The sequence below is a fragment of the Python bivittatus genome, unplaced genomic scaffold (assembly GCF_059951505.1).
Source record: "Python bivittatus isolate LINGU-HERP-01145 unplaced genomic scaffold, Pbiv_v1 ctg000020_np1212, whole genome shotgun sequence".
Classification (NCBI taxonomy): Eukaryota; Metazoa; Chordata; class Lepidosauria; order Squamata; family Pythonidae; genus Python; species Python bivittatus.
The window spans coordinates 37,942,351-37,969,524 of record NW_028277030.1 but is presented as its reverse complement, the minus strand read 5'-3'; the positions used below and the strand labels follow the sequence as shown (position 1 = coordinate 37,969,524).

At 35.3% G+C, this 27,174-nt stretch overlaps 1 protein-coding gene across 3 annotated transcripts in view; it reads left to right on the top strand.

The window, feature by feature from the left end:
- The window catches only part of KHDRBS2 (KH RNA binding domain containing, signal transduction associated 2), a 288,252-nt gene that overhangs the window by 246,019 nt on the left and 15,059 nt on the right, over positions 1 to 27,174 (top strand). Inside the window, exons 7-12 of one of the 3 annotated variants that reach the window (XM_088137389.1) lie at positions 1,218 to 1,276; positions 9,782 to 9,868; positions 9,984 to 11,358; positions 11,912 to 11,962; positions 12,561 to 12,584; positions 14,134 to 14,227. In XM_088137389.1, the coding sequence (XP_087993515.1) occupies positions 1,218 to 1,276; positions 9,782 to 9,868; positions 9,984 to 10,036 (199 nt within the window). In that variant the 3' untranslated portion in view covers positions 10,037 to 11,358; positions 11,912 to 11,962; positions 12,561 to 12,584; positions 14,134 to 14,227. Of the gene's footprint in view, positions 1 to 1,217; positions 1,277 to 9,781; positions 9,956 to 9,983; positions 11,963 to 12,560; positions 12,585 to 14,133; positions 14,228 to 27,174 lie in introns of all 3 variants that reach the window. The other 2 variants (XM_088137381.1, XM_088137396.1) reach the window with 2 other exon arrangements.

Here is a 27,174-nt window from a genome sequence, read left to right as displayed (position 1 = left end):
TGTGTTAAAAAATCATCTCTATCATCTATCAATTGGTCCAAAGTCAATATCCCCGCTTCCATCCATTTTTTCCATATCACCATCTTTTTCCCAATTTTTAATGTTGGGTTTCCCCATAAAGTCAATTTAGCATGGGACAAAGGATCAAATCTTTTTTTACTAGACATTACATTCCAAAGCTTTCTAATTGACATAATTGTTTCCAGAGATACTAGAGCTCTATTGTATTTAGATCCTAGTAGTGCCCATCCAACCAAAGGTGCTATATACAGTGTGTATATCCCAAAGTTGCCCAAATCAGAAAATTAACACCAATTGTTGGCTTCCAGTATTTAATACTTGACAATAGGTAAGCTTGATAATATAGCTCTAGATTCGGAAAACCGAATCTTCCTTCATTAATTGGTAATTGCATTTTCTGTAAAAATATTCTAGGAATCAAAGAAGCCATAACATTTTTCTAAACAAAGAATTTATTTTCTGAAAATATTTTCTAGATATTTGAACAGAAATTTCCCTCAGAATATAAATTAATCTGGGAATAATATTCATTTTGAGACCGTTCACTTTTCCACAAAGGGTAAGGTTTAATGACTCCCACCTATTCATATCTGAAGAAACCTCTTTATATATTCTATTTATATTACATGTAACTAGCTGAGTTGTATCTTTGGGTATGCACATACCTAAATATTTAATGGATTCATACAAATACAAAATTGATATTCCTTAAATGGATGGGTAGCCAAATTTTCACCTATTGGCATCAACTCCAATTTGGACCAGTTAATAGAATATCCTACTATTTTACTAAAGTAAAATAATAAATAGTAAATAGTAAACAGTAAAATTTTAAACAGATTTACTAAATCTGTCATATGCATCAACACTGGAATAGTAGTGTGAGGTTTAGAAATATCATCTACAAATAAATATCATCTGCAAAAGAATATCATCTGCAAATAAAACCAATTTATGTTCAACTGAGTTATGTACTAGAATTGTTTTTATTTAAGAGAAAATGAGGACCAATGGAACTGTGTTTTGTGTTCATTTATTTTCAGTTCAGTTTTCTCTCTTAAAATACAGTTAATGGTTCACTGTTGTAGCTTTTATAAAGGAGTGAGGAAGAAAAATAACAAATTTAATTTTTTTCTTTAGATTTAGCCATTTTCCTTTTGCAATAACTTTTTACTTGCTGTCTAAATCTATTGCAGTCTGCCTGAATATTATGACTATGGTCATGGAACAAGTGAAGATGCGTATGACAGCTACGGTAAGGCTTGATCTATTTTTGGTAAATGTGTGAAATCAGAAAACCAATCATTCAGTGACAACCCAAAATTACTTGTACGTTCTTCCTTTCCTGCTTTCCCAGAGGGCAGGCTAAGCTGATTTATGTCATTCTGAAGTAAAATGAAGTGACAAACATCAGATTTACTGATGTTACTGATGTAACAACAGTTTTATACCTACCGGCTGTCTCATATTCCTCTTCCCCACAGAAAGCAAGATTTCATGGAGTAGGGAGCTACAGCCTAGGCAATATTTTGTTGTTGTTGTTGGACTAGTTACCATCTAAACATGGACAACTGTCCATTTTAGCAAGATCTTGCTTATACATTTTAGATAAATTGACCCATTGGTTCCCCAACTAGTTTTTCTAGCACTACAAAAATAATCACACACTGGAATTGATCATAGTTAGGGAGGACACAATCCAGCTGTGATTAAATATTTTAAATCAAATTGATTTCACTGAAAAAAAAAAGGCATGTGCTTAATTCTTCCTTTGAAACCATCACTTATAAGACAATTTAAAGCAACTCCTTATATCCTCTGGGAATTTCATGTCTGTCGCTTTTTCCTCCTCTCCAGCAGCAAAGCTCTGCTATCAGAATAATAAAAATTATCAAGGTTTCTACCAACCTTAGAAGCAGGTTTCTGAGGTCATTTCATCCTCTCTGAAGCTAGAGATTTTTCTCAAGTCTCAGCAGGGAGATGTACAGTAACTCCTGCTTTCCCATTTACTACAGGATTATTTCAGCTTCAAAGTACTTTGAATAGTTTGTGTTTTTCTGAGGTTGAAAATAAAAATCTATGCAATGTATTGCCAGTGGAAATACATTTTTATCTAGCTAATATTTGACCTCAAAATGTTTCCTATGTTTTAGAGCCTGTAAATTAATTTTAGCTAACTCTTCACCATTATGAAGTAATACTTTGACCATAGAATGTTTGTTAAAACAGCCAGGAGGAATTTTGGTTTTGTTCAGTTGGAACAAATAATCATCTTAAAATATTGCAAGTAAGTCCATGAAGGCATGTGAATAAGCCACCTGTGAAAATAAACAGAACAGGACAAGAGCCCAAAGATGCACAAATATTTCTGTAGGTTGACAGTTTCAAAAATAATTATGTTTGTTGAAGTGCTGAGTGTATATTTGTCCTATGTAAAGTTTTATTTCCTTCACACTTGACTTAAAATCATGATTTCCTAATAGATCAATGTCAAAAATGATACCGGCAAATGAAAAATGGCATTTCTTCCACATGTAATATTAAATGAATCTGTAAAGCTACAGGACAATAACGATTAGTTACAGCTGAGCTCCTGAGTCCACTGGGCATTGTATTTTCTTTCATAAACTCTTTCCACTTTCCATTTCTCCATTTCTTGAGATGCCCCTGTCTCATTTGGCTCAGTTTATCTCTGCCTCCTCTTCCTTTTTCTTGTATACAATTGAGGCCTGTTTCAGTAACCAAGTAGATATGCGAAGCACAGTGGTGTGCAATCTGTGGCTGGCCAGATGCAATCCCAACATCCATGAATGAAAGTGTTTGCTTTAATTTTGCTTTTGTTTGTTTGTTCAAACCTTGCTTCCTATCCTTTACTATATGATCCATTGATTGTTTGCTTGACATAAAAAGGTCTGTAAAAAAGGGGTGGATAACTATAATGTTCCTGCACGTCATACAGTTCCTGATGACAGTGCATGACTGTAGTTCTAATGACCTGGGAACAAGTCCCAGTAAAACAATTGGATCAGATCCAACTGTCTCCAAACAGAATGAACACCAATGGTGGGATGGATTTCACTCTTCCCTGCAGCCCCCTTGCAGCCTTCAAATCTATTCTGGAAATTCACGTTCTGGAGTAGGTTTGGGATAAGTTATAGTGGAGAAGCTAGAAAGGACAGCCCCCACTTCAAGACTGGAATTCAGCATATGCAGCAATGGATAACAACCCAAGGGAATGTATGACTTAACAATGTGCTTAGGATGGAGTTAAACTAACAGCAGCTATAATAATTTCTTGCAACAATGAGCAGAGAAATTTAACCATGAAAGGATTCAGCATATTTAGCACAGCACAATATTTTGTGGGCCTCAGTCCACTTCATCAGGTGCACCTCAGCTCAAATCTTTTAGTCCTACCCTAGCAAAATGCAGTAAGAATTGTACCCATTCCAGTAACAATCAAATCTATTGGATATTAAATACAAAGACAGCAAAAAGCTAGCATTACTAACACAATGCTATTGCATTAAAAGATGAAGAGGTATATACAGAAATGCTGATTGATATTAATACTAAAATTAGAAAAATACATATTCAGATAGTGGTAATGGGCTAAGTTAAGAGGGAAATTAAATGGAAAGAATTCAGACGCTGGTATTAGCTGCTGCAAAATGCTCAAAATGAACAGTTATGGGTGCCAGTCATTCAGCACATGTGACATCTCTGCTCCATGAGCTGCATGGCTACCAGTATGCTTCTGGGTGCAATTCAAGGTGCTGGTGATTAGCTTTCAAGCCCTACATGAATTGGGGCTAGGTTACTTACAGGATTGTCTCTGCCCAGTGGTGTCTACCCATCGCATTAGATCCAGCAGGAGAGGCATGATCTGGATCCTATCCATGAGAGATTGCCATCTGGTGGGTCACAGGAAGAGAACCATTTCTGCCATGGTGATTGCCCTTTAGAACATCTCCCTCCCACCCCAAAATCAGACTTGCCCCAACTCTGCTGGCTTTTCACAAGGCCCTAAAACCTTGGCTCCACCATCAAGCCTGGGGCCCTGATAGTGTGGGTGAGCCCATTTCTTGGTTATATTGATGATAGGCTGTTGGGGTTGTTCTCAGCTGCTATTTTATGTCATTTATGATTTTAATTCTTGTTATGCTTTTATTCTGCTTTTGTTTTGTTTTAATTATTAGCCGCCCAGTATCATGTATATGAGATGGGCAGCCATATACATTTATTAAATAAATAAATAGGCAGTGGTCATTCCCCCTCCCCCCAAAGCTGTTGTGTAATACCTCAATATTTTTGCATTAAGAGATTAATAATAAATGAGATATAGCAATATACCTTTGTCCCTGCTCAAGCCCCAGAAACAGACTGAACCTCTTGATCAATTGTAACTCAATAATTTCACATGGTCTGTCTTTGAGGTACCTTTGTTTAATAATAGCTATGATAAGTTCAGTTCCCTTTTCTGTATTTCTGTATAGTTGCATAGCATAGAAATTGAACCTGTTCCATAGATTGATCTACGCCTAGCCTTACAGTGAATTTCAGTATCACTTGCAAAGCTATTAAGAGATACGCATTTCCTAACTACTTATTTTTGTTCGGCTCTTTTTATTTGTATCTAAAGATGGAAGGAATCTTTAAAAGGGCCATATCACCTTTTGCTTGTCATATCCCATATATATGTAATGGAATGTGAGAATAACCTTGAGGAACAGGAGGAAGAGCTACAGCAAGACAATAGTCAGTTATGAGAAACCTGAGTCCAAAACAGAAGTGTAATTTGAGAGAACATCTCAGGCTTCACCATTCCTAGTTCTCTTTAGGATAAAGGCAGCAAGGGAGAATACATTCAGACTTGCGTGATTCTGCAACCATAACCCTATAATAAATGTAGTTTTAGTATTCATAACTTTGGTGTCCAAGAGTAGTCTACCTTGAAGGGCTGACCTCTGTTTATTAAAAAGACATAGATTCAGTCTGATAATTTAACTTACTAGGAATGTTGCTTCTCACCCAGTTCTTTACAACTGACTAGTTCTTCTACCTATCCATACATCATCCTTTATGCCAGCCAGTACTGATGATTATTTAAGCAAAAAACAGAAGGGGGGGATTCAAATAAATAAAAATTAAATCAGCTGCCTGGCATACACTATTAGATTTTAAAGCAAAGAGGTATTTTTTGCTAGATTCTCAAGGGCTGATATACCAAGAATGTTCACCATTCCTAAATTTGCTAGTAGTTATCATATAGAATATTTAGTGAAAAAGACAACATTCTCATTTAGTCTCAACTTTTAAAAATGTCACATGGAAATGCTTGCCCTTTTACTCTTGTTCTTTCTCCCATTCTTTTTTCAGTTTCTCTTACTCAACATTCTGCTCTTTGGAGCTCCCTTGTTTTCATAAAAATCAAGATCTATTTTTAAGAAATATAACTATAAAGTAATTTATGAAATACTTCAGTAAATTCCCTTTAACAAAGGATTGTAGAAAGGGAGCATGGGAAATTTCTGCTAGGAAGCACCTACTTCTAAATTTAGGAGTCTACCATTGTCGGGTGTTATTAGAACTTGGAAGAATTCAGATTATGTGTTTTATTTTTCCAATCTTGGAAGCAGCATTTAGGGTTATAACTATTCTTGTAACAGTGTGCTAGCAACCAGATTTTTTGTTCATTACAGAAAATTCATTTGATGATGAAACATTCCATCTATTTGTCCAATGCACTTAATCCATTCAGCTGCTAATCCAGTAATCAACTTACTAGTGGCTCTTCCAGCACATGTAGCTCTTACCAGATCCGAAACCATCATTTAGGAGGATTCAGAGGTCTACACCCACTTTCTCCAGGAAATGCCTTGGATTTTATCAGCTCTTGGACAAGGAGAATTCTGGCAAAGTTTTATTGTCTCTTTTGCTTCTTTCCCATTGGTCGTGCAGGCTGGACCAGAACTCTGCCAGAATGTTCTAATGGCTTTCCCTCTCCAGTGCTTCTTCTTGTATTTAATATTTAAACCGAAGATAACAGCAGGTGATACAGATAAGAACTATGCTGGGTCAGTCCAAAGGCTAATCTAGTCTAGCACTGAGGTCCCACTGAGATTATTCATGACTGTTAGAAACCACAATTAGCTCATATACTACAACAGACGGTATACTTCCTCTGAAAGTAGAAATAACATTTATCTATCATGGCTGTTACAACATATAGTAGCCATTTTGTTGCCCTTGAACCCCACACATTTTTCTAACCCCCTGCTAACGCTGTCCTATTTGGTGGTCATCACTTCATCTTGTAATAGCAAATTGTATAGTTTTAACTATGTATTTTATAGTACAGATAGTCCTCAGTTAACAACCATAATTGGGACTGGGAACTCTGTGGCTAAACAACATGGTTGTAAAGCAAAAAATCACATGACTGCACCAACTTACAATGGCAGTTGTGGCAATCTTTAAGCAAATCACATGCAGTCATTAAGTGTGATGTCCCATGACTGCGACTTGTGATTTCCTGTTGGCTTCCCCTTTGACTTTGCTTGTCAGAAGCTGGCAGTGAAGGTCACAAGTGGCAATCATGTGACTATGGGATGCTGTGACCATTGTAATTGCACACCAGTTGCCAAGCCCTGAAGTGCAATCACATGACCGCAGGGTTGCTGCAATGGCCGCAACTTTGAAGACCAGTTGTAAGTCTCCTTGTTCAGCACCATCATAACTTTGAATAGTCTCCAAACGAGTGGTCACTAAGCAAGGTCTACCTGTACTTCCTTTCATCTGTTCTGAATCTTTGACAGCTTCACTGTATGGCTTGAATACAAATATTAAAACTATGAGCTTCTGTTATCTTTCTCTTCACCCATATTGCTCCCAAGTTAAAAAAACCTTCTTGTAGAGGAATTGCTCCAATCCTTTATTAACATTGGTTGCTATTTTCTTCACTTTTTCAAGTTCTACCAGCAGAAGTAATATGAAAAAAAAAATCCATGATGGAGAAGAAGTGTGCCTATTGAATTTCTGCCTGCCATGCAGCCTTTAAAGCATATATCTTTTCCTTTCTCTCCAAAATTATCCCAACATAGAGGAATAGAGCACATTATGCTTTCATCCCCCTGCAACAGAGCCTGTCATCTTTTGCATCCTGTCTCTAACTCTGGGCATATGACACGTCTAATATTCAACATTTGGAATCACAAGAAAGGGGGAGGAATGAATGTTCAGGTCAAACAGATCACAAGCAATGGTAGAAAAAATAATTTATTCACCATAACACTTCAACATGCCTCACACATTTCAAGTATAGGATGTTCTTCAAAAGAAGCAACTCCTACTCCCCCAAATGTCTTCCTGTCATATCTTTTCTGTGACAAAGGAAGTTGTGATCTCCTTTGAAAGAACAATCGCCCAAAGAAAAGAAACTTTATGTGAAGGAAATTAGGGATGTGCAGAGATATTAAATCCGATCCAATTTAGTGCTCTCTTTGTAAGGCAGAATTCTATTCCTGGCAGATCTGTGTCTGGATTTTTAATAAAATATCCAGACATAAATTCACTGATTCATTTAAAGGGAAGGGGATTGTTCTTAGTTTTGAGAATAGATAAAGCTGCTAGATTCTTGGTTTTGTCTTTTTACAGCAAAAATATAGTCTACCTCACAACGACGTAGGGGTCTTTGGAGCAGCTTTTACTCCCTTGAAAGCCACATGGTCCATCCAAGAAGTGCTAAAAAGGGGAAGCAGTGTCTACAAACAATCAAATACTGGCCAGAAACATCCATAGCTAGTCACAATGACACCGGAATGATAAAATAGGCACCATGATGTCACAACACCAGCTCCACCCTTCCATACATGCATTGCAATGCCATGCCCTCTGTGGATGCCCTTGATGCTGGTGTATACTATGCAGTTTAGCTATGGGAAGAAAGTAAAAGCCGAGTGCACTGGCCATTTTCTATATTTTCAGAAGTGAGACTTCTGTAACAGATTTTGATGAGGAAGCTAAAGTGGTAAAAGATGCACAATTACTGTATGTATCTGGCTTCATTCCCATAAGAATCAAAGCAGTGATCTAAGTTGTACACCTATGTGAACAAACTGACAAGCAAGCAGGGCCTGGTCAAGATACTAATTAGACCACAAGAGAGCTCATCCATGGACTCAAGGTACTGGGAATTATATCTTAAAACATAAAGGTCAGGAATGGGATGGAGGAAGAGATGGGGGGAAGCAATCACCAATCCTTTCAGTAGCTGAAAACTGGCCTCTAGAAAAACTCAGCTAAGCCCACCAGGTAATATTCTTGATGTCTTTTTAATCAACAGAATTAGTGTGTATATAATTAAGGCTGCAATCCTATGCATTTACCCGCAAGGAAAGCTTACTTTACTCAAGGGAGTTACTTCTGAATAACACTGTAAATTTTATAAATAGCCATAGTCATACACAGCACAATGCTAAGTGTGTCTTATCAGAAGCACATGTTGCATTTCGTCATAACTAGGTAAGGAGTGCAGTGTCAGTGTATAGACCAGAGGCTCCGACAGAGATGATGGATGGCAGGCTTTTCATTTCTCACAACAAGCAAATAGTCCATTAATATAAGAAACCTTGTTTTCCTGTTCAGTTTTAAAAACACATTGCTTTTAACTGTTTTAATTGTATATCTGGATATTGTAAGCCACCTAGAATCTTTTGGAATAAGCAGCCATAATAAATTATTATCATTAATAATAATAATTTTTATTCTTTTAAAATAGAAGAAAATTAGATGTACTAACTTTCCAATTGGTGCTCCAATTCTCTTTAATTAACATACTATTTAAGAATGAATAGTTATACTAATATTTTACAAGCAATTGCTTTCAATATAAATTAACATTTCAGATTATTATTATTATTATTATTATTATTATTATTATTATTATTATTATTGGATACAGTTATCTAGTCACTACTTTTTTATGCAGAGCCATATATTATGTCTGTACTGCCCCCTGTTAATATATTTCTAGGATGAAATTAACCTTATTTTGCTCCTTAAGGTGATTTCTTAATACTGCTATCCCAGCACAGCAGAAGCATATGTATAAAGCCAATACTGCTTGGAGGTCATTCAGCTATTCACATACTAAAACATGGAGGATACCAGGTGCTGATAACATCACATCAGTGACAGTAACATCACTAAGAGCTAATATAGAGAACCAGTCTATTGTTATTGAAATAACCTATATGAATGTGTGTGTGTAATAGACTTTTGTGTATTCACAGAATTATCTGCATGTATTAGAAAACCCACTTTAATGTTATCTAAGTTTCACATCATTTCCATTCTACTTTTTTTTTCAACTTTTAGTTGAATGGGAAAACAGGTCATCATATTTCATTTGCCCACTTCTGACTCAGTTCCTGATCCATTTAATCAGACCACATTAGAAACTCAGGTATGACATAAGTTTGAATAGGCAAAGGTAGAAGAATGTTTTTTCTAGGACTGATGATGTTGCTAGAAAACTGGCCATTTACACTGGTTATTTGTTGCTGCAAACTGGAGGAAAGACAATTTTGGTCTTGACTGAGAACTTTCTTTCATTAGTAGTTGGATCTTAGAAACAGACAATACTGCTAGTTTCAAATTCTACTACCCAATGCATTATTAGGAATAGCTTGATGAGATCCTCACATTCATGCCTACCAAAATAAAGCAAACTCTTTCTTCTTTATTTTGTCTGTTTTAGCACAAGAAGAGTGGGCCATAAGTCGTCCCAGCCTAAAAGCACCACCTCCCAGGTCAACCAGAGGGAGTTACAGGGAACACCCCTATGGTAGATATTGAAAGTCTTCCACATCTGTGACCTCACCTTAAAGACAATTAAAAACCTGTGGTCTCCACGTAAACGGCAACAAGACAAGTAATAGCCCATTTTTTTTCTATCCTAGGAATTACTGCTTATGATTACCTGTATACTACTTATGTTTCCAGAATGGAGTGACACTGGCATTAGTATTATTTTAGGACATGGACTTTAAAAGACTGTTGGCAGTCGTTGACTAAACCTTTTCAGCAAGATGATGTTGTCTTGGTCGTTCCTCACTGTTGTGTGTAATTTTAAAGCAAAACAGGAAAAAAAAGAAGCATGAAGCTGCATCTCTTACCCCCTGTCCCCATACTAAGGTCGAGTTTTTATTTAGGGTTGCTAAAAATGTAATATGACCTTTTTGAACCAGATGATAATCAAGATGTAGATAAGCTGTTTTAACCTGTCTTTTTAATCTATGTTAGTTAGATTTAAAATGCTTAATATTAAGTTTGTAAATTTCATTTTAAATGCTGTTTTAACGGGGTTGACACCAAGCTGCTACTGTATGGATGTAGCTAACTGAATTTGTCCAGTGCTTTAATCTGTATTTGTTTTGTTTTTTATTATTTTTTTAAATCACATAAAGTTCCATGTGTAAGCTTCTCTAAATAGGAAACATAATTTTGTCAAATATGTTTGCCATAACTTGTCAATAAAGCTGAAAACTTTTGTAACAAACTAAATTTGGAATTACGTGTGTTTAGCTTTAAATGCCTGCTTGATTTCTTCTTCAAGAGATGCCTAAACATGTTTTTGATATAAACCCTTTTTTTTACAAAAACAAAATATATATAAATGAACCCAAGTTTGTTTTAAGACTATGTGCAAGACTTTAAAAATTGTATTAATAGCTTCTGGTTGTTAAATAATTTAAAAGCTAACCAACTAAACTGTGACATGACTCATGAATAGCGGACACTAATGTATATAACATGTTAATGGGGAAAAAAAGTCGTGGCTTTAGAACAATAAATGGATTTTTAAACTCTCCTCTAAGCTTGATCTTGCTAAACACACACTCTGATTGATTCGTTTGTATTAGCATGTCTCTCGTGAGAATGTAATGGAGTTTAAAGAGGTAAGATTATTGCTTACCAGTGTTAGACTGTCTAAATGCTAGATCTTCAACGGTTGAGTTTCCCCGTACATTAAATATCCCATTCAACATGTAAGCATTGCATAGACTCACCTTCTTGTTTTCACTCTGAGGAGTGTGTTGGCTGCATTTGCGGAGTTCTCTAATAACTTGTCTTGACAATCCAATCATCAGTGTCACTGCCCAGTTGTTGCTATTCAACTTCAAAAACTTTATTTGTAATTTTCAGTGCTAATTATCACCTCCCTTGAAGGCAGTTTAGAGGGCTGTTATTTCTTTTGAGAATATCAGACTTGATGGCTGATGATTATTAACGAAATATGTCGCAGGACTCAAAGGATGACTAAACGTTAAACAGGTAACATTAATAGTAACTCTGTAATTTTGAGTATGCAACAGCAATGTTAAATATTCCAAGTGATTAAGTTACTGATAGTTAAAAAAGTAAACCTGCCAAAACATAACAAATAGGTATTATAGGCTATTAAAACAGCTAATTAACATTAACTAGTGAAAACAAAATTATTTTACAATATATAACCCTTGAGGCAATAAACAGAACTAAAATTAACAATAATAGTAATGCAACTCTTGCTAACAGTGAATATATAACCTACATTTCTATGACAAAAAGGAAGACTTTTATCGTAGGCAATATTAAATACAATTTTTTTATTTCCAGTGGCTTTTTGTCAATGTAATTGGTTTACTTTTTTGATCAGAACAGAGAAAAGCTGGTGGCTGTTCAGTTTGTGAGCACATAAAAGATCTCTTGCAGCTGGAGTTGCATGCTAACTTTCTTGACTAGTCTTTCAAACATACATTCTCTCAGTTGATTCAGCTGTGTTTATTGATGTGGGCTGTGTTAGCTTGACATCTGTCACACTGAATATTCTGTCTCACTGTTTCAGGGATCCGAACATAAGGGACAGCAAACTAGAAGAAAGTTACCTAATGCCCAGGTAAGCAAGAAATACAGTCCATCAATGGAAAGAGATTATTTTCTTCAAGTATTTACGGATTGTGGACTTCATGGAAATACTGCCATTAAAGAACAACTTCAGTTCATTCTGATTCCAAGGTTACAATTTTATGCCTACTTTCTTGGATGCCAACCCATTGATTGAAGTCGGATTTCCTTCAGTGTAAAAATGATCAGGTTCATATGTAAAATTGTGCCTTCATCTACCCAATGCCAATACCCTCCAAGATGTGATGTGAGCTAAAGCTATTCTAAAAAGAAAAGACACAGAAATAAGTGGTGTTGGCTTTTGTGTTTGTCTTTCTAGTAAGCTATTTCTGGTGTCCAACAAGTCTTAGAATGGTTATGAATGTGATGTATTGAGTTATTCTTCTTCTAAAAATCAGAACATTCCTTTTGAAAATCCACATATAATTTTTGTAAGTACCTTATCCATTAAGAGCAGAAAGACATAGCTGATTTTCCAAATGCAGTCTGTGACTTTCAAGACTGAGTGGGTTAGCCTATATTGTGTTAGATTTATTTTATACATGATAGATTTCTTTCATTTATTGATTCCTTTTTATTCCACTTTGCAGGTGAAGCCATCTCAGGTTGGCAAGGTACCAGCTTTTGAACTAGGAGAATTGATTGCTGTCTCACACCTGCTGACAGATTTTACATTCAGATTCAACTTTTTGTGCATGTTTTGTCCTAGAAGTCAAAGGGCCAAGTGGAGCTTTCAGTTTTTCTTCTACCTTCTTCTCATAATATTTCTTGGAGAAAAAATTGGAATAATAGAGCTGTGTAGAACTAATGCACTACACAATTCTGCAAGATATCAATAACTAGAAGTACTATTTATCACAAAAGAAAGACTTGTGTATAGATATTTTTTAGTTATTTAGGCCAAGACAACCAAAGTTAACTTTGCTGAAATTCACAAAGAGAATGTGTTTTTCACAGTTCGTTATTCTGTTATAAACAACCATATTATGGGCACTGGGGTAAGTTCTTATACTGATGTAATGACTATGTACATTTTTCTAGAGAAAGAATGGTCTACATGTCAGGCAGTGGTTTTCAAATTTTCTTCCGTTGGAAATTCTTCCCATATTGCCCAAATGGTTGAAGAACCTCTTTTCATAACTGGATCCTTTGTATGTGGCAAAGGATTCTAGAACATGTACTGGATTGCACTGCAATTTACATAGATGCCTTATCTAGCCTGTTACACCTCATCATTTCTCTGCATGAAATGAGAATGCATCTAGCACTTAGTAGTGGAAGAATAATAGCAGTAGGAAAACATCTGCTATTCTTCTCATACACTTCCTTGGGTACTGTTTGAAAAATTTTACTTTGACACAAATCAAACCAATATATATCTTTGTTTACCAGAGCACCAACCACAAAATCTAATTTTAATGCCCTGAGCTCCACTCTGGACTCAGTGGATGGTTTTCTTTCTCACTTACATATTATTTAATACCCACATAGATTTGTTGTGAGAACAAATGAGATACATCACAAGTACAAAGCGTAACACGGTAAGACATTACACTTGGCAGTTCAAAAAGACATTTTCTTCCACTTTTGCTCCCCACCACCCAAGAAAAACACAGCATCTCTCTGCTGGAAGGCATTAGTTTAAGCATCTATGCCACGGTGACTTCTGGTCTATTCATAAGAGGAAGTTTCACTGCTTGGCTCTCAGGGATCCTAGAATTTTCTTTTCCAAAGAAGCACATTCACAGGAATTTGTTTCTTCAAATATAGGAATCTGAACTTTATTTCAAGGCTTTGAAAACTTGTCTAGCCTGAATCCATTGTCTTAGTCTGGAGAGATGGCAATGGGACAAATACAAAGTATGGTTGGATGCTGACTTCAGCTCTGTGATCCAAGTCATGTGGTGCGATTCTACGCTCAGACTAAAATGATCTAGCCTTCTAAGCTGGTTGGAAGAAGGACCATCTGCAAATTATTGTCAGCACACATAGTTCTGCAGTAAACAAATTATTGCAAGTCTAATATTAACAAAACGTCAGCCATGATGATAATCAGAGATCATTTTAAAATGTGTAACAAGAAGCATTTTAGCAAATACATTATTAAAGGTGACTCTTTCAGAGTCTAATATTCACTGAGTTACTATCTCATTTCATTCATAGGATCATTGTTGTTTCCAGCGAACTGCACTTTGGAATGGACTGTGGGTTACACAAACCACACATTTGATTTAACACGTACAAGGAACAAAGCAAGGTAGGGCAGCCTTCTTATCTAGAAGAATACAACATTTCAATAAGGATTAGATTGACTCGCTTTTTGTCAGGGTAACTATTTTTGAGTTAGGACTCAAATTGGATTATCAGGGATACGCATTGACAGTACTGACCATGGAGATTAGGGCAATGTAATTTACACACACACACACACACACATTATTTATATATTTGAGTACTGCTTTGGGGCATATAAGAGATCCCTAAAGTGATTTTCAAAACAAAATACATTTTAAAAAATGAAAAACAAATCTTCAGGGTTTTTTTTAATTAAAAACTTTAGTGGTTCACCTTAAAGGTGACTTCCTTAAAAGAGGGGAAACAACTGTGTAGTCAGAGTCTGATGATTTTCCAGTTGTTCTTTTGCTGTGCCCTACCTGCATCAAAACAGCATCTAATTTATACTTAATTTAACTCAGGTTAAATTGAAACACGAGAAGATTAATTATATCTCAGGTATCAATAGCTCAGTTTCTAAAATGCTTGTAATGCCTCAGAAAACCACCCTGTATGAAAATGCTGTACATATTGGTAATCATTAGCATTCTTCCAATGCAATTTTCATCACCTTTTCATAACATAAATGTATATTTTAAATAATTAGTGTTAAAATGTCCAGTAACGGCAGCTGAGAGCTGATTGATCATATAATAAAAGATCATAATGTAAGGCTAGCACTGCTGGATCAGACCAAGGTTTGTATTGTTTCTAACCCTGGCTAACCAGATGCTAGACAAGTAGGAGTTATACTAATCTCTCACCATTTTCCCCTTGCAACTGGCATTTAAAAACAGTGTTCAACCCAAATGTAACATTGAGTGTCAGCAGAACTGTCCTCCATGAATTCATCTGTCCTCCATGAATAAGTAGCCATTATCATATCTTATGGGAAGGAATTCCACAGGTTATCTGTGTACTAGGTGAAGAAGTGTTTTCTTTGTCTCCTATTAATCTCTTTTCAGTCAGCTTCACTGGATGGTTTTTGCTGATTTGAGAAGATCTCCTTGCCATTCATGTTTTGTATACCATGATCATTTCCCTCCCTTGGTCACCATGTTTTTGTAAGCTAAAGACTCCCAAAAGTTTTAGCCTTTTCTCATAACCCAGGGATTCAAATGTCCTGATCATTTTGGTTGTCCTTTTCTGCACATTTTCGAGCTCTATTCAAACTTTTTTCCAGTGTGGTAGAAAGAAGTTAGAGCTAGTTTGGTGTTGCAGTTAAGGCACCAGGCTAGAATGTGGGAGACTGTGAGTTCTTGTCCTGCCTTGGGTACAAAGCCAGCTGGATGACCTTGGGCCAGTCACTGTCTCTCTCTAGGAAGGAGGCAACGGCAAACCACTTCTGAAAAACCTTGCCAAGAAAACTGCAGGGACTTGTCCCAGCAGTTGCCAGGACTTAACAGTGACAAGGAAGGGAGGGAGGAAAAGAAAGCAGGCAGGCAGGGAAGGAGGGAGGGAGGATTCTAGATGCAGTCATACCATAGATTATATGGGCACTGCAATGTTGGCAGGTTTACTTTTAATCCCTTTCCTAACATGGAATTTGCCTTTTTCACAAGTCCCAGAATCTCAATCAATTAATTTTTTCTCATGCTGGCAGGAAATTCAGGGAGTTCCAGTTCCTACATATCTGGAAGGCCTCAGACTGGGGAAGGCTGATTTCAATTAGTAAATTGAAACATGAACTAGAAGGCAGAATAATTAATCAGCTTCCAGATGGTTCACAATCTTAACTGTGCAGAAATTTTACTATGTTAGATAAATTAAATGCATTTTCCCGCCTTATTCAGAAGTGTGATTTTACAAAGGTTTTAAATTATGGACAATCCTTTTAGTTGCCATGTAACACACTATGAAAGAAGTAAAGATATCTTAAAAATGTATCTTTAGAAATGGTCACAAAAAGACATATTATACTGAAAAATTAACTGCATCAATCAGATTCTGGGTTAACATGCAATCTAAGAAAGCCATAAATATAAAATAGCTGGAGGAAACTGTAAGACATGGCACTATTTGCAAATAAAAAATCATGCTTTTATTGAGATTCCCCCTTTTTTCCAGTAAGACAATGTAGTCACACATAAGTGATAGGTGTCAGCCTTGCCTTGTCTAGTGTGATAACTACATGGAATATTCAAAGACTGACATAATATGCTCTTATTATTTTTTTCAGCACTATCATATATGTTTACTTATTGACAGAAACATAAATTTTGCTTAGCAATTTTAAAGTCTATTATACTATATTACTTACTCAGATCTTGGAGCATTGGAAAACCACTTTCTTTGTGAATATTCCCAAATCACCTTTGGCCTTTAACATTTCATCTTGTCATTCTAGGAAAACACCATGCCTAAGGTTCAGAAAGCATGAAGACTCTTAATTCAATAAATCCCTAGTCAGGTTAATAGAATAAACTGAGCCATGTCTACAGCACGCACTTCTGCATTGATATCAAGAATACTAAGGCTTGATACAGAATAGTTGTTTCTTTTAGAACGTAACTAATTATTTAAATATGTGTGTAGGCTATTACATTAATTTTCTTCTTCTCAAGTTTTGAATACAAGAGTTTTCCCATTTTGATTATAGTTATACAGTAATGCTGATTTGTAGGTTTGTTTCCTATAGTAGAAAATAGATAATTTCCTATCATTTAAGTATAATTCAGGAAGACAGAAGCTGTACTTGGAAAACAAGATAGACAAGATATGTGGGCTTAGATTTCCAATAAGGAATTGTATAAAGAATACTGAATTAGTATATCTTGGCAAAGTACTGTACAGATTAAAAAGAATTGCTATTTTGCAGAGGTTTGTACTTCTTAATTTTTTTTCAGTGAAAAAAAATTAAGTTTCTAGAATTACTATGTGTTGTATCTATAACTGCCTTTAAAAACAATTTAGAAATTGTAGTTGATCTAGTGTAGAACCACAAGATTATTAAATGGAACCAGCTCAATCTGGGGTTTAAACATTTTCTCCTATATAAATCTATCAGGAGTTTAAATGCTTCTTCATTAAATGAGGCAAAACAAAGTGAGCATTAGTGACAGTGTCACTTCAATTATGGGAGAGTCTTCCTGGAAGAAAAGAGAATTAACTTTTTATTTATTCAAGCCATTTAAGTATTTTAAAGTGTTTAGCCTAGATATCTATATAGTATGGGTTTTTAAAAGTTTCTGTTGTTTTATCCAGTGTTTATTGTTGTATTTATTATCTAGCTGCTCAGAGAATTTGTCATAAAATAACTTTTTAAATACAGTAATGATATATACAAAAATGTATAAATAAACCAGGTATATATTCATTTATTTATATTCAGAATATTAGTAACTTGTTCACTGGTAAGAATAGAAGTTGTTGACAATAAAAATAAGGGCTTTGTTCCCTTTTGTCTTCCCTTCCTGGGGCAGCTCCTCCTCCTCTTCTACCTCAATTTCTACTTCTTCTGTTTTGTTTTCTTGCAGGAAGGAGGGAGGGGAATGGTCACATCTCTCTTTGCTTATTTTGTTCTGCTTGTGGACGTGGTTGGCCTGTGTGAGAGAGAATAATTGATGCCAACAGATAGAGGATCAATTACTTTTATAAATGTGATGTCTCACTTTAAGACAATTTCAATGTGTAGATATTAATTCAATACGATTCCACTCTGATGATGTTCCATAAGTTGGTTGTGTTTGCAATTCTTTAAAAAATAATTTTTAGCTTAAGTTTGTTTGCCTTTCAAGAAGAGGAGGATGAATCACAATCTGATATCTAGGGTTCCAGTGCAGGTGCCCACTTAGAATTTAACTTGAGAAAAACATCAGGAATGTGAGGAGTATCAGCATAACGATAGACTGCAACAGTGAGAAATGACCTGTATGAATTTTGGAAAATACTGAAATAAATTAACTCCACCACCAGTCCACTGCCTGGTGAACTGAGACTGGAGATTTTTTTTTCAAAAAGTCATGCATGTGAATGTTTTGTGGGATGGAGTGTGCAGCCAAGTCCATTATGCTTATTTTTTTACTTTCAGGAATTTGTTTTTCTTTAGGGGAAAGCTTTCAGAAGCTGTTTGCAATCTGCAGTATGAACTGGTGCAATCAGTGTTTACCTGTTTAGAATTCTGCCACCTCAATTCACTTTTTGTAGTGACTAGGCCTAACTTAAAATGATGAGACAGAATTATTTACACACAGACATGTAAATCAATCTTCCAAATGAACAAGAGCCTCTAGTATTATGAAATCGTTGACTGACAACTAATAGCAAAATTTGAATCACACATGCTTACTAGTGGGATTGACTTCTGAATAAATGTATGATTTATTTATAGAAAGAAAAAATATGGTCTATGATTTATAGAGAGAAAAAATAATTAAACATAGGTTGTTTTTTAAAAAATTGTTGTTACTGATTTTATATGCAGTCTTTCTTTGGTAATATAACCTTATTTCTTTTGCTTTTGTTAATTTATAAAGGAAATTATTCTTCTACACTCCTATATTGTCAAATATAGCCACAGATGTTCTTTAGATTATGCGGTTGTGGCCCTTAATAAAATAGATTGTGAGTGCTAATAGCATTTTTTTTTTTTAAATGGCTTTTAAAATTCTGCTTAGGAACTTCTACTTTTGAAAAGCATATAATGGCCCAGCTGGAATGCTTGAAGTAAACTGAAAGTGATATATATGTTGGATTCTCTGTTTAAAAAATATAGTCCATCAGAACATAGTTGGAATTGAGTTGTAGAGCTGGCTTTGGAAATACAGATAGAAAACAAAATCAAAATGGGACTCCCCTCTTTTGCAATATTTTTGGACGTTCCTCAGAAGTAGCAAGAAAGGAAATAGGAGTTTTCGCTCCCTTTGTGTACCAAAAGAGTCCTGCTATACCTTACATCCCTCTGGTTGGTTGCTCCAGCCAGTTTCATCCCTAGAATCATTTCTGCTTCCAGAATTTATCTGGAAAGACAGAAAAGTGGCTGTAGTAATAGACTACAAGGAGGCAGTGGTTCCACAACTCTCTCCTGCATGCTGCTTTTATTGTTAAAGATACACAGGTGAATATGCACATGTTGCTTTTTATATGGATAAGTGTTAATCTGTTAGCAAGGATAAAGTATTAACAACTCTCTTCAGTGTGTGGTTTTGATCATCCATTCCAGAGGCATGACTGGAACAACTAAAAAGGAAAAAAAAAAAAAAAAATTGAAACTGATTTTTGAATGTTTCAGTTTATAGCACCTTGATTTTTGTTCCTCTTGGATCATCAATCAGGCAGTAAGAGTCTGCATGACACAACACCAAGCAATCACGAAATTCAGAAAAAATCCTTGTGATTCAATGCAGCAATCTTAATAAGATAAAGTAAGTGCTTTAAAAACACAAAATACTGAATTTAAATAAGCTATCATTACTTTGCTGCTTGGCTTCATTAACAGGACTAGTAAATATGTTAGATGTAAATTCCTTTTTAAATCATATTACAAGAGATCTGAAATTGCCTTGGGCACATACTGTATGGCGTTAAGGCAATTCCAGCAGTTCCAGTTGCATAGCGTTATATGAGCTTCAAATAAAAGTATTCTGCTTTTCTTAATATCAATTATGCCTGATTTTAAACCAAAAATTCCAACCTGCCATTCCAGTAATTACACTTCCCATCCAAGTAACAATGATTTTTAACAAGTAAATTGACAACTTACAGAAGAAATAGGTATCCTACATTTCTATTCTCTGCAGAAGCATCTGGAACCTTTAATATTAAGCATTTAGAAAACTAAATAGGGCAGAGCTTATCTATTAATTACACATTCATGTATTGCAATATAAGACTGAATTCAAGTTGCAGGATCCAAGTTTAGATACTACAGGGGAAACACATATTTCCACATATACATCACACACACACAAGCCTAGGAAATACAAAGAGAGACCATACGCATTACAACTTTTCCTTTCTCTTTTATACTATAGAATAGTGCTTTTTTAGCAGTTTGAATTTGAAGGGAAAAGATGTTGAAGAGCAGTGGTTCTCCAGGGGGGCCGTTCTAGTATATTTCTGAGGGGACCACCCAAACTCTCATGTCATATAAATTGATCTTAATCAAGGCAATGTCATGTATTAAGTTTTAGGAAAAGATCATCTGGGGAGTAAGTTTCAAGGAGACCTATTCCATTCATTTGCTGGCAACAATTCCCTCTTTCATCTAGACCAAATAAGATGTTGCAAGCTTCATTATATAGAATAAAGAACATCTGCATATCCAAGAATTATACATCCTCCGTGGGCAATGGTAATTCATGCATATAGCTGTCACTCAAATGCTCACTAGATGAATGAGCAAGGTACTCATCTGACAAAAATACAGATGAAAGGATAACTATTTTGGCATCTCCAAGAATGTTTCATCCCTTTATTACCATTTACGCAAAAATGCATACATATAAAATCATAAAATCTTAGCATTTTATTTTTTGCAGCTGTAATGTAGATTACACATACTATTTTTGCTGTGCAAGTAATGAATGACAAAAATAATTCAAAGAGTGAAAAAGTTAAAGGGGCTTCTGCTTAGAATACAGATGGTAACGATACAGTGACTTGCCAGCAAAACAAAGCAAAGATAACACCCAGCAAACAAGGTTTCAAAGGCGCTATGCACAGATTGAAATAATTGGGGTCATTATTATGCACAATCCATTATGTGGGTTAATGGAATTGTAGTACAGTAGTTTCAACTGTTATTTCATATCTTATCATTAATTATTGAATATATAGGGAGGCACTGTTGAACATTTTAGCATGTCAATCTGTATCCTGTGTTTCATATGCAAAAATTACATTACCAAAGGAAAATAAAAACTCATGTACACTTCAGTCATGCAGAACCTTGACTCAATAAGCCACAGTGGTGCATGCAAAGAGAATATATACAATGGAAATTGTACAATGGAAAAGAAAAAACTCAGAAGCCTTCCACATAATAATTACAGAGTTATATATGGATTTAGAATCAAATAAATTTACAGCATTTGTTTTATATATCCTATTATCTTCAAATCCCTAGAATCAGATACCTTATAGAGGATCAACAAAGTATATAGCTTATCTTATGCTCTGAGATTAGAGATTAACTTCAAATTATAAAATGTCATTAGAATTAATATTCCTTATGCAGCAAGTATTCCATATAGATATTCATACCACGATCAACCCAAGGTGGTCCTGGAATTTCAGACTTATAAAAGATACATGCTTTCTGCTTGTGGCAGAACTTTCAGAAGCTGAGCAAGGTCAGGTCTGGTTAATACCTTGGGGAGGCATGAAAACTTGCAGCACAGTGTCAGTATGTCACTTATTTACTATTACTAGACATTACTAGATGGACACATGGGTTGCTCATTTGTTGCTTTCATTACTAGCCAAGCATCTTGCCAAATGTTTAATTCCAGTCAAAACACCAACCTAGATCAGTCAGTCTAAAGTATATAATTTATAAATCATATGTAAGCATGAGTACATCAAGTATACACGCTCTAGCTACTTTTGAATGTGCTTCTTACACCTGATCCCTCATTACATATAAATCCCTTTTACATAATTATGCATTGGTGTGCTGTATTTGGGAATACAAAATTTTAAAAATATGTATAAAAGGACAAACGAGAAAAATACAACCACTGTTTTAAGAAGAGGCTATGAGTTTATTTGGAAGTAACTTACTCTACATATGAGCCTTTAAATTGCCATATATGAAAACAATAGTAACAAAACAGACAATACAAATCTCTAAAACCCAAGAAACCAAAGAAATATCAGATCAATTCTCACATCATGATCAAGGTAACCAGAAAATTGAGGGCAAGTTCAAAGAGGTTTCAGCCAAAATCCATATAAGAATATTGAAAATTGCCATAAACTGGGCCAAAAGAGCCCAAGACAGTTTGTTTCCAGAGATAATACAGCAGATGGCCTATCTGCTATCTTTTCATGACACTCAATCTCATCTGCTTTTAACTAATGAGGAAGCTTCTAAGAATCTCCTTTGAAATGTCCAGAGCAGAAAGACTAAGTTATACTAAGTCTACTCAGTCCTGACAATAAACAGTTTGGAGACGATAGGAACAGCAGACACAAAAGTGGTACTCTTAAAAGTTTCACATACAAGAATGTTGAGAGAAGACGACTATGTTTAGAACAGTCTCCCAAGCTGGTTCCCTGAAATATGTTGGTTCTACAGCTAATATAGTTTCCACTCACTTTAACATGCAGTAGGTAGGATATAGGACAGATTTATACTTGTCAAAGCTGCCAAAATTCATAAATTCAGCTGGCTGCATTTTCTCTAAAATTATAATATTAGAACTCTCAATATGAAAGCATAGTCTGCCCAAAAAATTAAAAATCTCACTCTGTGTTCCATGTATAATACATTTAATTTAGGTATTTATTTTAAAAAATAATACTATGGTAATTTATTTTGTATCCTTCCAAACTAAAGTATTAGAATTATGCAGTATAATAATATTAATGTAATTATTTTTCATCATTCAAATAGGAATCATCATTCTGAATCCCAATTATCTCTTTGGCTTTCATAGGAAAAGATGGTGGCAACCTAAAATTGGGTGATTTTGTTTCAGTTGTAATGAAGTAGAAAAGGATGGCAAATACCAAATTTCAGACAAATAGATTCAGTCAAAAAATATATCAATTACCTTTTTAAAAGAAATACTCAAATTGAATAACATTTGAAAACAAAGCTGCTTCTTCTGTGTGTATCAATCCTGCCACATTTCAGAAGAAGGTTAGGCGGCACCAGAATGGGCTTACTTTCCTATGGTTTTATGAAAATTGTTATAAAAATAACATACGGTCTTTGCAGATACACAGATTGTATCTATGTTCACCTTTCAATTCTGCATCACTAGTAAAACTTCAGGATATTTCAGCTTTCCATCTGGTCTGGTCTGTTACGGAGAATGCTCACTTTGATTTACACCTCTCTCAAGCCTGCCCAAGTCTGTCAACATGACTTCTCCTCAGAAAAAATGCCCCATATATGCAGCAATTAGACTATCATATTGCTTTTATTAACATCAGTGTGAGCTATTTTTTTAAAAAAAAATCCAGCTCAATGTATGCAATCTGTAAGTCTAAAGCTACTTGCGGTCTTGGCATAATTTCAAAAAGTCCTCTGCAGGAAGTCCATTCAGACTGCTGATAAAAGCTGTTTCTTCTTTCCCCACAGCCTGCTGCTTAGGGAGAAGCAAAAAGATTTTTAAAAAGAAAATGAGAGCAAAAGTGTGTGTGAGAGAGAGGGAGGGAGGGAGAGGGCCAGGGAGAGAGAGAGAGAGAGAATGGCATGCCCATCCATTGCTTCTTTCATCCAAATACCATTGGATCACCAACAATTCATCCCTGAGTCCATGTGGCACTGCATGAGGCCATTGACACAGTGGCCTGAAGCCAATTCAGATGAGGAATTTGCTGGCAGAAGTTACTCAAACTTTCAAGAACATATTCCAACCTTATACTGTATTAATTAAAGCACCTTGACAACATATTTTAGTTCCTCGCAGTCTCAGCCTGGCTATCTTTTGGAATAATTTGTCTAAAAAAATGGCCTGTTCACAATCTTTGTCAAGACTAAACTTACCACTGGCCCCTTCAGGAAGCTCACTGTGGGTATTCTGAAGGATAGGCAACCTGTTATTTTTTTAATGTTTTATTACAATATCAAAGAAGAGAAGCACTTCTGGAATTGTCTGATTTAAGAACTTCCATTAGCAGGATGATTTAAAATATATTTAATAAATTGATTGGACTTAGTGTGAAACATTCATAGTAATTTGGCATATTCAATACGTCCAAGTAATAGCTGTAATCTAGTATTTCTGGGATCTGATTGTTGAATCTTTCTCTTATACCGAGCCATAGATATACATAGATTATAACAGTTCATTTTTCGTTTAAAATGTGGATTGTTTATAGGGGAAATTCAGTGAGGAAATTAGTGGGCACACTCCATGGGCTCATAGTATATCTTTCTTACAAGTTTTAAGCTGCTTGTCAGAAAAGGTGAGGTATGGCTGGAGATCATGAGAGAGAGAGCTACGCCAAAAATCAAGTTAACTTGCTTTCTAAATTGCCTTCCTCTCCTTAGTGGTGGAAAATACACACACACACAAGCTAGCAGGCTTTTGACTTTATCTCTTTATTGGGGAATATTGTTTTATTATATTTTTAACTTGTTGAAAGCCATTCTGAGCAATGTCTATTACATTACAAGAGCGAAACATTTTTATTTACATAAAAAATACAAAAAGGTCCAGACAGTGGGATTCTTTAATGCAAATTCTGTATACCAGAACTGGAATTGGAAGGAGGCATTCAGGCCATCAGATCTAATCCTTGCTCAGTTCAAGAATTTTGGAAATTAAGTTTGAAATGAAATCACAGGTTTTTTTACTAGGTATAATCTCAGAATACATTAACAAGGAACACCATAATTTATTGAGATACATGCTCATAGCTGTGAAGATAAACTTTGCCCAACTTTGGAAGATAGATATAACATCGACAATATTTGACTGGGAATATAAACTTGGAGAATATGTTGCAACAGCAAAAATAACAGCATATATCCACAACAGAAGTTTAACCAAATTCAAGCAAGAATGGTTTCCATATACACAATACATCATGTAACAATACATCATGTAGGCAACACTTACAGTATGATTTTTAAGGGGGTCTAAATGTTTATAAACACTGTAAATTAATGTGTAAAGAAAGGGGAAGTTAGAAAATAGATATCTACAAAAAACTTTCTCATATTATCAAATAATTCAATGTATTTTGCAACTGTTTAACAATGCCATACTTAGTATTAATTGTACAATTTAAGCAACCTTATGTTCATTACATTTTAGAAATCTTATTTAACGTTGATATAAACTATTTTCTCATCTTTAAAGGTTTAATTTATCTAAACCATCACAGTGTTAACTACTTCTAGTTTCTATTGTATAAATACCACTGTACTCAGTTATTACCTGTATTCTATAATGTATCATTTGCATTTTATAATGCAACAAAACAACTCAGGGAAAAAAAGAACTTTACTTTGAGCATCTTGGACAAATGATTGCCCAACCTTCCTAAGAAATTGTTTCCATTGTCAGATTTAAACTCATAACTCATTGTTTTGAATCCTGCCCTCTGATATGATAAAGGATATGTCAAGGACTGTTATCTTATGCTGACACTGCCCATCTTCCAATACAGTACTGCTTTCTGGCACAGGGATATTACTCCTCTGTTCCCTCAAAGTCATTTCCAAAGACGTATCACCCTGGAATGTGAGGCATGCAAAGCAGGTACTCGGCACATGTGATGGACCCATCCAAGAGGGTGACTGCACTTATATACAGAAAAAAATATTGACAGGAGTATGATATCCTTTATTTGCAGGATACCACTAACCTTCATTCCTAAGTCAAATATCAAAGAACACAATATTTTGCATATAATCTCTGGTATACCCAATCTTCACAAGACTGTTCATTCTTTAAAATTGCCCTACACATTCTTTGAAAGAGGATGGTGAATATCACATATGTCAGTCTTTCCTGCCCCTGCCTGGCTGGGATTCTAGGTGTTTCCTCATTAGGTGTGCAAAGCCCAAGGAAAAGTAGGGGGCTGCCTAGTGCATATCTGTGGGCATCTGCAGGGGGTGTCAATATCTATATGATGAGGGGTATGGCATCATAATCCAAGCTCCACAGCTTTTGAATATGCATATAGTGGTGACATGTCCATATCCAGAAGGAGAGGCTTGGATCCCAATGCCACATCTGCTATCTTGCAAAGTTTGATACCCCCCACACATGTGCGTGCCTGAAAGAGGAGCAAACAACATGAGAAATAAAAATGTTTTGCATTCCCCAAAGATCCTTGAATGCACAGTAATTTTACACAATCTGACAATAGTAATAATAATTCTTAAAAAGTGAACAAATCAAATAGCTTGCTTATTTATCAATAATAATGTTCAATGAAGAGATGGTTAGGAACAGCAAAATGATTTATTGCCTCTTAATTAGAGGTCCACAGCACCTAATATCACCTGGCTAGGTGATTCCTTTATCACAGTTCTACCACTTTCTTGAGTTGAGTCTTGTAAAAAAAGAAAACGCTTTTAAAAACACACAGTCTCATTTGTTTCTGTTGAAGAGCAGATCCTGTGATCTGCAAGATTATGGAGAAAGAATACAATATGATTATAGTAGTTCCATTAAAATAGATTACAATATCCTACCAAGGAGGACTAGGGAGATAAAATACATGTAATTTCTGATAAGAATTTTCTTTTCTGTAGTCATTGTTCAAGTCTTATTCTTTCCTTGTCTAATTTTGTCCAGTTACTTTAGGGGACACAAGAATATCAATGATTAATGGCCTTGGTGTTGGAGCAGCACAGTCTTATAATATAATGTTAGAAATCAACGATCAGAGAATCTGAATTAAAATATTCTGGATGACTGCATTACTGTTCTATGCAATTAGCAGCACCGTTTAGAAATCCTTCACATTCAGAATCTGCAATGGAACCTCTTCATTGAAAGCTTATTATTATTGCTGGTATTTTTATAGAGCTTACTAAGTTCTCAATCAAAAGAGAAAGTGCTGAATTAATAGGCACCAAAGCAATAGCAGGGAAACCTGTCTCTGAACTCTCATTTTTAATAAATGTAACTGTTAAACCAGAGGAGGTAGTTGAATTATAGATCATCCATCTGATAAAGAGCAACTGGTCCCCCAAGCTTCTCTCAGCTATAGGAAATAGCTGTAGTATAGCTTAGGTATATGGGTCATTGATATGCAGATAGCTCTCATTTCTACTCATTTATCCCAGGGTAGGGCTGA